Consider the following 12,034-nt stretch of genomic DNA (forward strand, 5'->3'; position numbering starts at 1 on the left):
TACATTCTCATTGCGCATGCGTCTGTAGTATAAGGAGGGAGATAAAAACATACACACACACACACACACACAGAGAGAGAGAGAGAGAGAGAGAGTATTACTCCCCGTCTTGCACCGAAGCATTATTCTGTAACGATATTCCTTGTGGGGTAGGTCGAACAAAATAGCGGTCGGTAATTTCAGTCGAAGGCATATTAAACAAATAAGAGAAAAATATATTCCGTCGAATGATCAAAACTGTGACCTTTCTTTTTAACTTTACCATTTGATATTTTTAAGTAGAAAAGAAAAAACTCATCAAATTTTTTTCAACCTTTTTTAATTCCGACGAAAACGAAACTTATTTCACGATTTTTTTCTCGATCGGATTACTTTTTAAAATTTTTGAAGTGAAATTGTGATATTCGTTTCCGACCTCCGTTTTTTTTCTTTAATTGTGACGCATTTGGTAACAAGATCACAGAGTTTTTAGAACGAAAACAAAGAAAACTTTTTTGGTAAGTTTTGTTATTCTTTCAAAGATATTTAACATATCAGTCTTGTGTTTTATCGACTATTAATTTGTATCAATAAATCGGTCTGGACGAAACAATCGATAAACAAGGAGAATATTATAAAAGTTTAAGTTGGCTTTGAGATATTATAGACATTTGAGAGCTCGTAGAGATTTTTATTATTAAAAACGTTCATGGTTAAATATCCGTCCACGTGTACGCGAGTAACGTGATATAAACCTTGTTATTGATTTTGCGCTGCGGTTTCTAGCATGAGCATTGTGTGCGCGCGCACGCACGCACGCACGCACGCACGCACGATGGTCCATGGAAGCGAATTGGATCGCACGAAAACAATCGCATATATAGGCAGATGACGCACAGATACGTACATGTATATTTGCGTTCACTGGTCCATAGTAATATCTCGCACGAGTATGAGTGTCGAATCGAAGATCTTGCTGATGAGTGTACAGGGTTACGTAACTCGCATGATCTATAGGTATAATCAGTTTAAGGAGGATAATTCTGTCGCTGGAGAAAATACGAAGATGGAAAATACAAAGATCGTGCATATTAACGACAAAAAATATATTTTAGGATAAGCTATATGAAGAATTTATCATTATTGTTGGATGTGAGATTTTTTATTTGTTGACCTTTTCGAATAATAATATATTAATTAATATATTAATAATATTGTTAATATATTCTTCGATATAATATGTCTTATGATAATTGAATAAATTTCCTCTCGATATACGAATCGCTCCTTCTTATTAATTTTTAATACAATTAATTTACTATGAGTTGATTTTTGGTCAAGTTGATCACTCATTTAGGATTGAATATCAATCGTAAAAGATGTATGAGCGTATATGTGTACTCGTGTCCATATATGCAAATAGGTTCGCGCACAATTTTCCGACGCGTGTTCTTCTTACTCTTTCTCTTCGTTATTTTTCTGCGGATTCGTTTTATTCATTGAATCGATTTGAGTGTGCACATTGAAGTGTGCACGCAATGGAAAAGAAAAAAAATTAAAAAGGAAAAGAAAGGAACAGCTTTTACGGAAAGTATAACTGTGTAAAAAGCTACTTTTATATAATGTCTTTTCGAACAAGTATTTCAATAACATATTTCTGCTTTTCTTTCGAATTTCTAATTTAATTATTATTAAAACAATGAACGAAAGTTAACGAATAACTTTTTGCACGAAGGTGAATGCATTTTTCTTGTTTTGCTCTATTAAAGTAATTTTCCAATTTGTTGTCATAATTTCTTTAATAAAAGCTATCTTCATATAATCATGAATCGCATGTTACCAGATAACGGATTGTCCGATGACACGATTCTTCGTGAAGGAGTAATTTATATAATCGCTCCATCGTCATTTTTTTAATCGATCTTACGACATTAAAATATATGCATCGTATGTTAAAGGTCACGTAAATTCACTCAGTACCTATATAATTCTTAGAATTATACTGTAGAACTTGCCTACTAGAGATTTGAAATGAGCTTTCCAGACAATTGCTTTAAATAACTAAGCTATTCGGGTCCTTGGGGCAACCTGCTTACGAATGCCTATTTAAATTAGAGGAATGGAGACACGACACTGATTCCCAACATTACGAGTACTTTCATATAAAACAAACGATGTATTCATACATGAGATATTTTTATAAAAATTTGCAAATAAAGAAAAAAATAGCGTAATCATTTAAATGAAATAATTGGATTTGTAAGAAGATAAAAAAATATTTATGTCTAATAACGGAGACGTTTTTCTTTCAGAAACAATGACAGAAAAAATGTATTATTGGGACGGGGAGAAGAATCAAAGTGATTCTGATCAGACTTTCATAGAATTTAAAGCAAAATCTGGACCGACGGCAGGGAAGATGAAAAAAGAGGAATCGCATGCTGTTTCGAAAACTTCATCGTCCGCTACTCAAGGAAGATCAACGGATTTTGTGAGTCGCGAAGAAGATGCAGAGCGCGGAGGTTGGGACAATAAATTAGACTTTCTCTTCTCATGCATCAGCGTTTCCGTCGGCCTAGGAAACGTCTGGAGGTTTCCTTATCTTTGCTACAAGAACGGCGGTGGTAAATTAAAGTTTACATTAATTAATATAATTAATTTTTCAAGCCTATCAGTTAAGATCGTCGGAAATTTTTTCATGTCCTCGCCATCATAAAAAGTGTTACGAATAAATGCGCTTGAAATTAATTTATGCGAATGTTGTTAAAGCTATTGCACTTGGAGAAAGGTAACGCTCTACACTTTGTCGATAATGTCGTTTACTATTGTCATGCATCGGTAAGAAAACGATAAACATATTATATCAGAAATCGATCGACAGTGATGCACGATTATAGCAGTGAAAAATTTTATACAAATTTCTATTGAATTACTTGCAAATTTTCTACTTTTTTGTTCTCTCTCTCATAATGACAGAACACATTACCATTGATAGATCTTAATATATTAATCATTTTTATCTCAAAACATATATTTAATAATTCTTTACCTATTTTTAGATACAATCACGCGAGTGTACAAGTTGATGTAATGATTTACGTTTAGTCCATCAAAAAAAGTACACGTCATTTATTTCTTCGCAGGTGCATTTCTTATCACTTACGGTATCGCTATGCTATTCTGTGGGATTCCAATATTTTTCCAAGAAGTCGCCATTGGACAGTATCTTGGAGCTGGTGGAATGACTCTTGTTAGTCAACTGTGTCCCTTGTTACAAGGTAAGTTGTAGAAATCTTCGTTAATTAGATCGTGATATATTTGAAATATAATCATTTTATTATATCCTTCGTAGGTGTAGGATATGCCACGATGACTATTGTTTTTTTTCTTGACATATATTACTGCATAATTATTGCCTGGACTCTCTTTTATCTTATAAGCACCTTCATTAATTTACCTGGTGTCCCTTGGAGTAGTTGTGGTAAATATATTATACATTATACTATATATATATATATATAATATATAGCTGACGTCTCATGTTAAACGATATGCCGATATATCTACGATCCTATCGTTTTTATAAGCAAATACTTTAAATAAGAGTAGCTTTGAGGATGAAAATGTAATATTAATTGCGGCTATTTCATAGAAATGTCCGTTGCCAAGATACGAAAGTCATAACAATTTTATTAAATGGAAATCGATATTTTATGAAAAACAAAAGTTTTAGAGAATATCAATACGAATAAAACGGGCACCTACAGTTTTCTTTTTCACAGAGTTATGGTATCTCGAAGTTTAAAAAAATTATTATTATGCGATCAATTTTAGTTCTATAGAGCATGGGATAACCAATGAATTCATCAATCAATTTATCTTGTCTTATTTATTTATCTTTCTTTATACATTTTCGAAATCTTAATCATTTCTTTTTTAGTTTAGTTTTTTTGCTTGGAATCGTTGAATATTTCATAATATTGGTGTACACATAGAGTGAAAAGATTTGTTGAAATATTAATTGAAACATTACCTCTCATGAATAAATATTCTGACACCTTCTGATGTCAAAAATGTCGAACGGTCGATAATATCTAATATCTCTTGCGAGAAATACCTCTGCTAACATTGTTAAATTTCAAGGCGCCAGAACTCGATGAAATATGGATGAAAGTTTATACTGCAGCTTGTATTCGTATAGATAGATATTCTCTCTACGACTTTTGGTAGGCTTAAAATATAGATACCAATTGGAAAAGAAATTGCGATGACTTTCGTCTATCTTGAAAACATCACCGCCGTCTATGAAAAAGCTGCGATAAATATTATATTTATCTCGAAAAATTTGGGAATCGTATCGTTCGAGACCCGACATATAATGTATACGTATACACACGGGTAAAAGTATATAGGTATATACTTTTGTATATCATATAGATGTATAAATATAAGTAGATATACTGCGATTAAACTTTTCTATTCTTTTTTCTTTTCTTCTATTAGGACATTGGTGGAATACAAAGAATTGTTTTGATGCGTCGGTAGAAAGTAAGATCAGTCAAAATGACAAAAATGATACCATAAACATGACTTATCATCATACCACACCCGTAGAAGAATTTTACGAGTATGTAATCGCTCTTTCGGCGATCATTAGAAATAAACAAATAAATATATAGAATATTTATTTATTTATTTATTTATTTATTTATCTTCAGACGACGAGTACTTGGAGTTACATCCGGTATCGAAAACATCGGTGAAATCCAATGGGAACTCCTGGGTTGTTTGATAATCGGCTGGCTACTCGTTTACTTTATCATCCGACGTGGCCTCCATCAAAGCGGTAAGATCATCTGGTTTTCAGCCTTGTTCCCGTACGTGGTGCTTTTCATTCTTTTGGGAAGAGCGGTGACCTTGGAGGGATCCTACGATGGTTTACTGTATTACGTGACGCCAAGATGGAAAGAATTGTTAAATCCCGGACCGTGGATCGACGGGACGACACAAATTTTCTTCGCTTATAGTATTGGAACCGGCGCCTTACCTGCCTTGGGATCTTACAATAGATTTCATCACAATTGTTATAGGTAAAAAGATATTTAACGTTTTAACCTCGTTGCTACAGCCACATACGTTTCTACTCTTGGCTCGAGGTATTAAAGATCGCACGTAATTTAAATTCTTATTGCTCGCTTTTTAATTAAGGATTAATCTTTCCCTTTATCGATGACCTTCGGCTTTTCAACCGTAACATTTACATTCAATCCTCTGCTCTCGTTCATTAGCTCGGTCGAAAGGATTGATTCTTTATGTTAAGAAAATAAAAAAGAAACGAGAAAAGAGAAAGTAAGCCTTTTTGAAAGCAGGGTCGATCAATGAAGAAGAAGACCTTCTCCGGTGAAATCTTTAGTGAGTTTTATCTTCCAGAGATGCACTAATTACTTGCGTAGTCAACACCCTGACTTGTCTTCTGGCCGGGTGTCTGACATTTTCGATATTGGGTCACATCGCTTTGGAACAAGGTACTGAGGTGTCTGAGGTCGTCAAGAGCGGACCTGGCCTTGTGTTTCTCACGTATCCTGAGGTCGTTCTAAAGCTTCCTGGCGCTCCGATTTGGGCTATTATATTCTTCGTCATGCTTCTCGTAAGAAAATTATCGTTCCAGCGAGAGACTTTTTAACGTCTCTCTCTCTCTCTCTCTCTCTCTCTCTCTTCTTCAGCAAAAAGAAAAAAAAAGATACACTGTTTAAAAAAAAAAAATATATATATATATAATATACTCCATATTTTTTAATGCATTTGCGTTTCAAACTCGATACTTCGTCACCTTCGTCGACATACATTATAATTTTTTCTTTGATAATAGCAAATGACGAGACGTAAGAAAAATAATTGTACAATAAATAAGAAGATTTATTGACGATAGATAGCACATTTCTCCTTTTTATTTAAGGCTTATTTGTTTGATCGTCGTAGAGAATAGGACGTAACGTAATCTTTTTTTTCCTTTTTCCTTTTTGTGGTAAAATATTGTCAATAGTACCCTTTTAGTTTTCCAATTTTGTTTTCACTTTTTTTGATTGATTGAAAATTAATTAAAGTTTATTTTATCAGAATAATTGATTTTCTTTTACAGGCAACCGAATAAATAAAAAGTTCTTTTCCCTTTCTTTTTATTTTTTTCATAAGATCGAACAAATTTTCAAAATAACTCGTTAAAATTATTTATCAACGGATTTAAAAAACACATTTGCTCGTCGTTATAATGCCGTGTAAGAGTATATAAAATAAAAATTAATCAAACGTATCGAAGTTTAATGATAATCGTTAAATTATTTACTATAGATTCTTGGAATCGATAGTGAATTTTGCATCGTCGATTCGTTCATCACCGGTATCATCGATAATTGGCCGGATCTTCGTCCTCACCGAAGCAAATTCACCATCGTCATTTGTATCCTGATGTTTTTCTTAGGACTTCCTATGGTGACAAATGTTAGTAATCTTTTAAAATGTCTACAAATACATTTTACATTTAATAGTTAAATCTCCCTTTCAGGGTGGCGTTTATATATTTCAATTAATGGATTTCTATTCGGCAAGTGGAATGTCCATTTTATGGGTATGCTTTTTCCAAACGATAGCTATATCGTGGTTTTTCGGAGCACAAAAGTTTTGTGACTGTGTACACCAGATGATGGGAATACGATTGAATAAATTTTGGTACATCTGTTGGATCTTCTTTGCGCCCGTGATTATGGCAGTGCGTATAACAATTGAGGGAACAACCATCTTCTTTTTATCATTGACAATACAACAATGGATTTTCGTTCCTTTTTTTTTCTTTTTCAGTTTATCTTCATATTTCAATGCGTCCTATATAAACCATTGAAATATGGGAACGATTATGAGTATCCGATATGGGCGGAAATCGTTGGTTTTTGCTTAAGTATTTCATCGATGATTTGGATACCCCTTTATGCGATTTATTACGTCTTTGTAACACCGGGATCGATTAAGGAGGTGAGATTATTGTTTAATATCATATTTTCTATACATTTTCATTCTCCTCAATGTTCGTTATTCGTTATTACTTGTAGAACATTTCGAAGGGACTGAAACCCAACATAATGTCTCATCCGAAATTACCTAAAGGAGAAAAATCTACGGTAATACCGATGTCGGAAAGCAGTGCTGGCTTGATAACGAAGAACAGTAGTTTTTTAAGTCAAACATGATCGAGACTATAACAACTATCGTTCTTATAACGTTCTTAGATCGAGATTGGCGTTTAAGAGTGCAATTTATCTTGAAATTTGGTGAAATGGCAATGTAGCTGAGATCTTTCTTTTATTTGGTACATCTATCTTATCAATTTTTTTTCGGACGCTATTTCGGTTAGTTTTTCTCCGATTGTTTCAATATATCTCTTGTTGATATCTTATTAATATAGAAACGAACGAAGGGCTGTGCGATTTATAGGACAGATATTTCTTCTTTGATTAATTTAGTATTCAATAGCATAGATAAGTGTTGACAGGAAAATATGAAACGAGCAGTATTTCTGACCACGACAAAGGGAATAGATCGATGGAATATGAATTTCCATTTACTATTTCCACTTAGTATTTACGTAATAAACGACGATGAAACGCTGATATAATACGAACCTAACTATTTTTAATGCTTCCTATATTTTACGTAAAAATCTTTTATCTTTTATTTTCGCATAGCGTTGTTATGACAATGAAAAATGATATTTCTAATATTAATATAAATTACTATATGATATTATAAAGAAGTAAACGGTATAAATGTTTTATTACAGTTTTGTTATCTATATAATGTATATCGAATGGAACGCAAGTAATAATATTTGACACGAACATCTGGTACGTCTCGATGTTGTGCATTTCATTAGAAAATTTTTATATCAATTTATATAAAAAAGAAACAAGATTAATTTCGATGCTTATTTATGCTTGATCAAGATGTGCGAATCGTCATAGGTCATAAGGCGCTAAATTATTATACGTGTAGTTTCTATAGGTAAAACTACATATACGAAATACCAATGACAAAGAACGTGCTGTGTGTGTGTGTGTGTGTGCGTGTGTGTGCGCGCGCGTGTGTGTGTATGTATATATATATATATATATATATATGTATACTTTTTTCATCATCATCCGCAAACACAATCGTCGGTAATTACAATTAATTTTATTATTCTTCTTATTTTATCATATTTGTAAACTAAATGAATTATAATCGAAGATTGTAATTGTAGAGAGATGCTCGAGAACTTCTCTAAATTCTTATATGTATAGGAGAAATATTATGGTTAAAATCTATACTACAGCTATGTACCTGCAAAACAATTTTTTTTAACAACGGCCATTTCTTAGAATTATCGAGTAACTATAAGCTAAAGGAAAATAATGAAATTCGATAAAAGAATGAGGATTATTCTTTTCTAATCCTGCCTTTGTATTTTGCTAATCATTTCCCTTTCCTTTTGTTCTAAGAAAATACTTACTGGCAAATTTCGAAACGGAGATAATGATCAGATGCTGATTGTTTTTAAGTAAATTAATTTACTATGATTTAATTTTGTTTCGATATCATCGTTTAATATTTTGACATTAAAAAGGTGGAGAGATATTCTCTAAAGATTAGATTTAATAAGTGCGTAAAAATGCATTTGCATAGGAACCTTGATGACTAACAAGCACGTATTTTCCGTCGACGTGAAAATTATCGTATAGGCATAGAATATAATAGTCTAATGAACTTTATCGAGACGCGATTAACTTCACTAAAGTTAAGATCTAACAATAAGAATTTTTTACGTGTCAGTTTGGATAACGATACCTGTCGCTAACATAACGCGCATGCTTAGGTTCATTCACCTCTCCTTCTTCAACGTTAGAAAATTTTTCTAACACAATAAAGTCACTTTGAAACCAGCTTGGAAAGATAGTTTCTTCATAGAAAACTATAAGTACTTTCTTTCTAAGGAAATAATTAACATAAAAAGTCGATGAAAGGATGGAATATCATTGCTTCATAGCTTCGGATCGATCGAAAGTTCGTCGAGTGTGGCACGAATGTATGCGAGCAATCAGAATTTAATAGCACAGCTTTATAATTTTCATGTTTCATTTTTTGCTCAATTGTTTATTATATCGTCCAACACATGACGTTCTGTCGTGACACAACTTTGACTTTGTTTAACAGAAGAATTTCTATTTTAACGTCCGTATATTCGAACCTTGTTCTAGTTTCATTCAATTTTCTATGCTATCGGTATATCGTACATGCATAGGTTAAAAAGTAACAAGAGAGAGAGAGAGAGAGAGAGGGAGAGAAATTTCGCTGATCTACGACCGTATTAATCGTATCGTCGGTATATCCTGATGTATTTTCAAAAAATATTTTTCAACGTAGATTTGTTAATACAAACTTTGGGACTTTTATCGTATCTCTCTATTTACGATCACACTATAATACAATATTGCCCGGTTTCTCTGGGTCATACGAATCAAAATTTGTCGAGAAATGAAAATAGGATGAAAAATTTCTCTAGAGAAATGGTTAGCTTGGTTAGAATAATAAGCGATAAATTTTATTTATATTATTCGCTCACTTTCGTTATTCGTTTAATAAAGAGCCAACAATTATATGAAATTTTTTCACGAACGAACGAATGAGGAAAGGAAGAAGGAAGAGGAGGAGTAAACAAGAAAGGTACGTGCTTCGTGTAAATCTTTTCACGAATTATCATATATCTCGAGAAGGGCGATTTATCATGGCATCGTTCACAATAAATTGCAGGGAAAAATAAAAGTTAACGAATAGAAGAGGTAGGGGATATTGAGGAAGGTGTCACGCAATGCGTGGCACCGTCTCTATGCCTTTTCTCCTTTTCCCTTTTATTAAAGGACGAGAAAAAAGGTCACGAATAGTACCCTTCTTTAAAATTTAAAAGACGTATGGATTCCTTAGATTGCTCTTTTTTTTTTTCAAAGTTCAAACTCGATCAAATACGTTCATAAAATATTCAACGACGCAATCCTCTTGCCTTCTAACGAAGTTAATTAAACATTTTGTATTTTCTGTTTTCTTATTGCAATTAATCCGGAGCATTATTGCATCCTATCACGTGAGAATGGACGCAGCTTGTTAAACTATAAATAATAGATTTTTCATTATGTAAGATAATTCGATTTTCGTTAAACTAATGATAATGTGGGGGGAGAGTAGGAAATGAGATAAGTTGAAAAGGGTAGAAATAGATCCTTGTTTTTTACGATATGTTATCGAATGACCGACTCGTTGAACACGATATCAGCATTTTCTTGTAGGATACTCTGAGGAGCACGAAATGAAAAGCTTAAGGAACCTTTGGCAAACAGGACGCTACTTGGGCGTATATGGTTCGAAGTCGTCGTCATGACGACACCCTTCGACGCCTTTGGATGCCTCTGTTTCAAATAATATACCTAACGGCTGAAAGAATGCATTTAAGACTTTCGTCCTTCGTTCTTCACTTTTTCCCCAAAGGAAAAAAAGAAAAGCGTCAATGTATGTGCGTTCTAAAATTTATCCTTTTTTAAGTCGTTAGTATCTCGGAAAACTGAAGCGATTAGTTTGTTAATTTTACTAACACGCAATCATTGTTCTCTACTTGTTATTGAAAATTTTAATATTCCTCGAATTTACTTATTAAGAGTCGCGTTATGGAAAATATTTATTATCGGCGTTACAGAACGCTTAAATCATTTATTTTGTTATTTAATTTTTATTTCTTTTTTCGTATTATTTACTGAACGCTCTTACGTTTTATAATACAATTATTCGCGAACTTTGTGATTCGATGTTGTGTAGAAACTTCATGATGGTTTCGCGGACACGTCATGTTACAAGTTTAGAACTAAAAATATTCACCGGTCTTTTCTAATAAATTTATATTTTACGAGGACTGTTAAAACTCGGTCGTGGAAAAAGCCAAGCAAGATACGAGATAACAGCCGTAGAATGTATGGTTTTCTTGTATACTCGCAACCACGCCTTACACTAAAAGCGCACCACCACTTGTGTTTCTACACTGCCTGCAGCACTTGAAATATTTAATATTTCATACGTGAGCGCTTGATACTCCGAGGTGTCTCGACTGACTCCTACGCGCTTAATAGACTACTTTCCGATTCAATAATCAAGATCATTTTCTTCTTTGTATAAATAGGATATTATAAAAGGAAACGAAAGGGATGACATAATTCGTTAGAGTTTTAATAAAAAATTTCTTATATATCGAAATGAAGCATGACTTTGAACTGTTATTGTTCGATATCTATCTAACATTCCGTTTATTTCGTTATCGTCATCTACGTATAATTCTTCGAACGCGCAATTATTTTGCTGCAAGAAACGATATTCTAAACGATATTCCCAAATGATGGATCAAACATTTTTCTAATATTTTTCTGTCGTAATACATATCATATTTTCTACTTTTGGCCTACCTACGAGCTTGTAACGTAAGCTACGTAAATGTAATAAATTCGTACGCAAAGCCATCTTTCACAGATCTTAGAATATCTAAAGAAGATCCGTTAATCAATGACGTTATTATATCTATTATATCTATTATATCTATAGATTTTTAATTAAGTGCTGTGAACTTATACATGACGTTGACGCAGACCAATATGATAGATATGTTATTTATACGAGCGTCATATAATGTTACGCTCGTTTTAACTTCGAGTATCAAAGTGAAGCCGTCATATTGATTTTTATCGTAAATAATGAAATGCTTTAATCGTCGTCGAGATTCGTCGCCGTATGAGAAAAACGATTTTTGATGAAAGTCCCTCCCCTTATTCGAAAGAAAGACGTACAAGACGTACAAGAATATGGATCCTAGTTTTATTTAATGATTACTCGGGATAATATCACGACCCAGAAATCGTCATCTTGGATCGATACGGTACGCCTTACGTGACGTCTGAGGGTTGGGTGAAACGAAGTACACACTGAAAATAATTAT

General features: G+C 33.1%; 1 protein-coding gene across 1 annotated transcript; it reads left to right on the forward strand.

Moving 5' to 3' along the window:
• The first annotated feature begins 118 nt into the window (after positions 1–118).
• Positions 119–8,402, forward strand: LOC118446894 (sodium- and chloride-dependent GABA transporter 2). The gene is made up of 11 exons (XM_035878067.2): positions 119–497; positions 2,292–2,603; positions 3,123–3,257; positions 3,332–3,460; positions 4,483–4,606; positions 4,698–5,069; positions 5,410–5,626; positions 6,328–6,477; positions 6,542–6,745; positions 6,835–7,005; positions 7,083–8,402. Exons 2-11 carry the CDS (start codon positions 2,297–2,299, stop codon positions 7,218–7,220), a joined length of 1,947 nt encoding a protein of 648 aa, XP_035733960.2. The 5' UTR covers positions 119–497; positions 2,292–2,296; the 3' UTR covers positions 7,221–8,402.
• Positions 8,403–12,034: the final 3,632 nt, after the last annotated feature.

This window comes from Vespa mandarinia, chromosome 3 (genome assembly GCF_050613455.1).
Source record: "Vespa mandarinia isolate Hongniang chromosome 3, ASM5061345v1, whole genome shotgun sequence".
Classification (NCBI taxonomy): domain Eukaryota; kingdom Metazoa; phylum Arthropoda; class Insecta; order Hymenoptera; family Vespidae; genus Vespa; species Vespa mandarinia.

Bases quoted from the DNA above. Each gene is read 5' to 3' on its own strand.
- LOC118446894 (XM_035878067.2), top strand. From the start codon at position 2,297: ATGACAGAAAAAATGTATTATTGGGACGGGGAGAAGAATCAAAGTGAT. The intron at 6,478-6,541 runs GTTAGTAATCTT...TCTCCCTTTCAG, and splicing joins GACTTCCTATGGTGACAAAT to GGTGGCGTTTATATATTTCA. The intron at 7,006-7,082 runs GTGAGATTATTG...TATTACTTGTAG, and splicing joins CACCGGGATCGATTAAGGAG to AACATTTCGAAGGGACTGAA.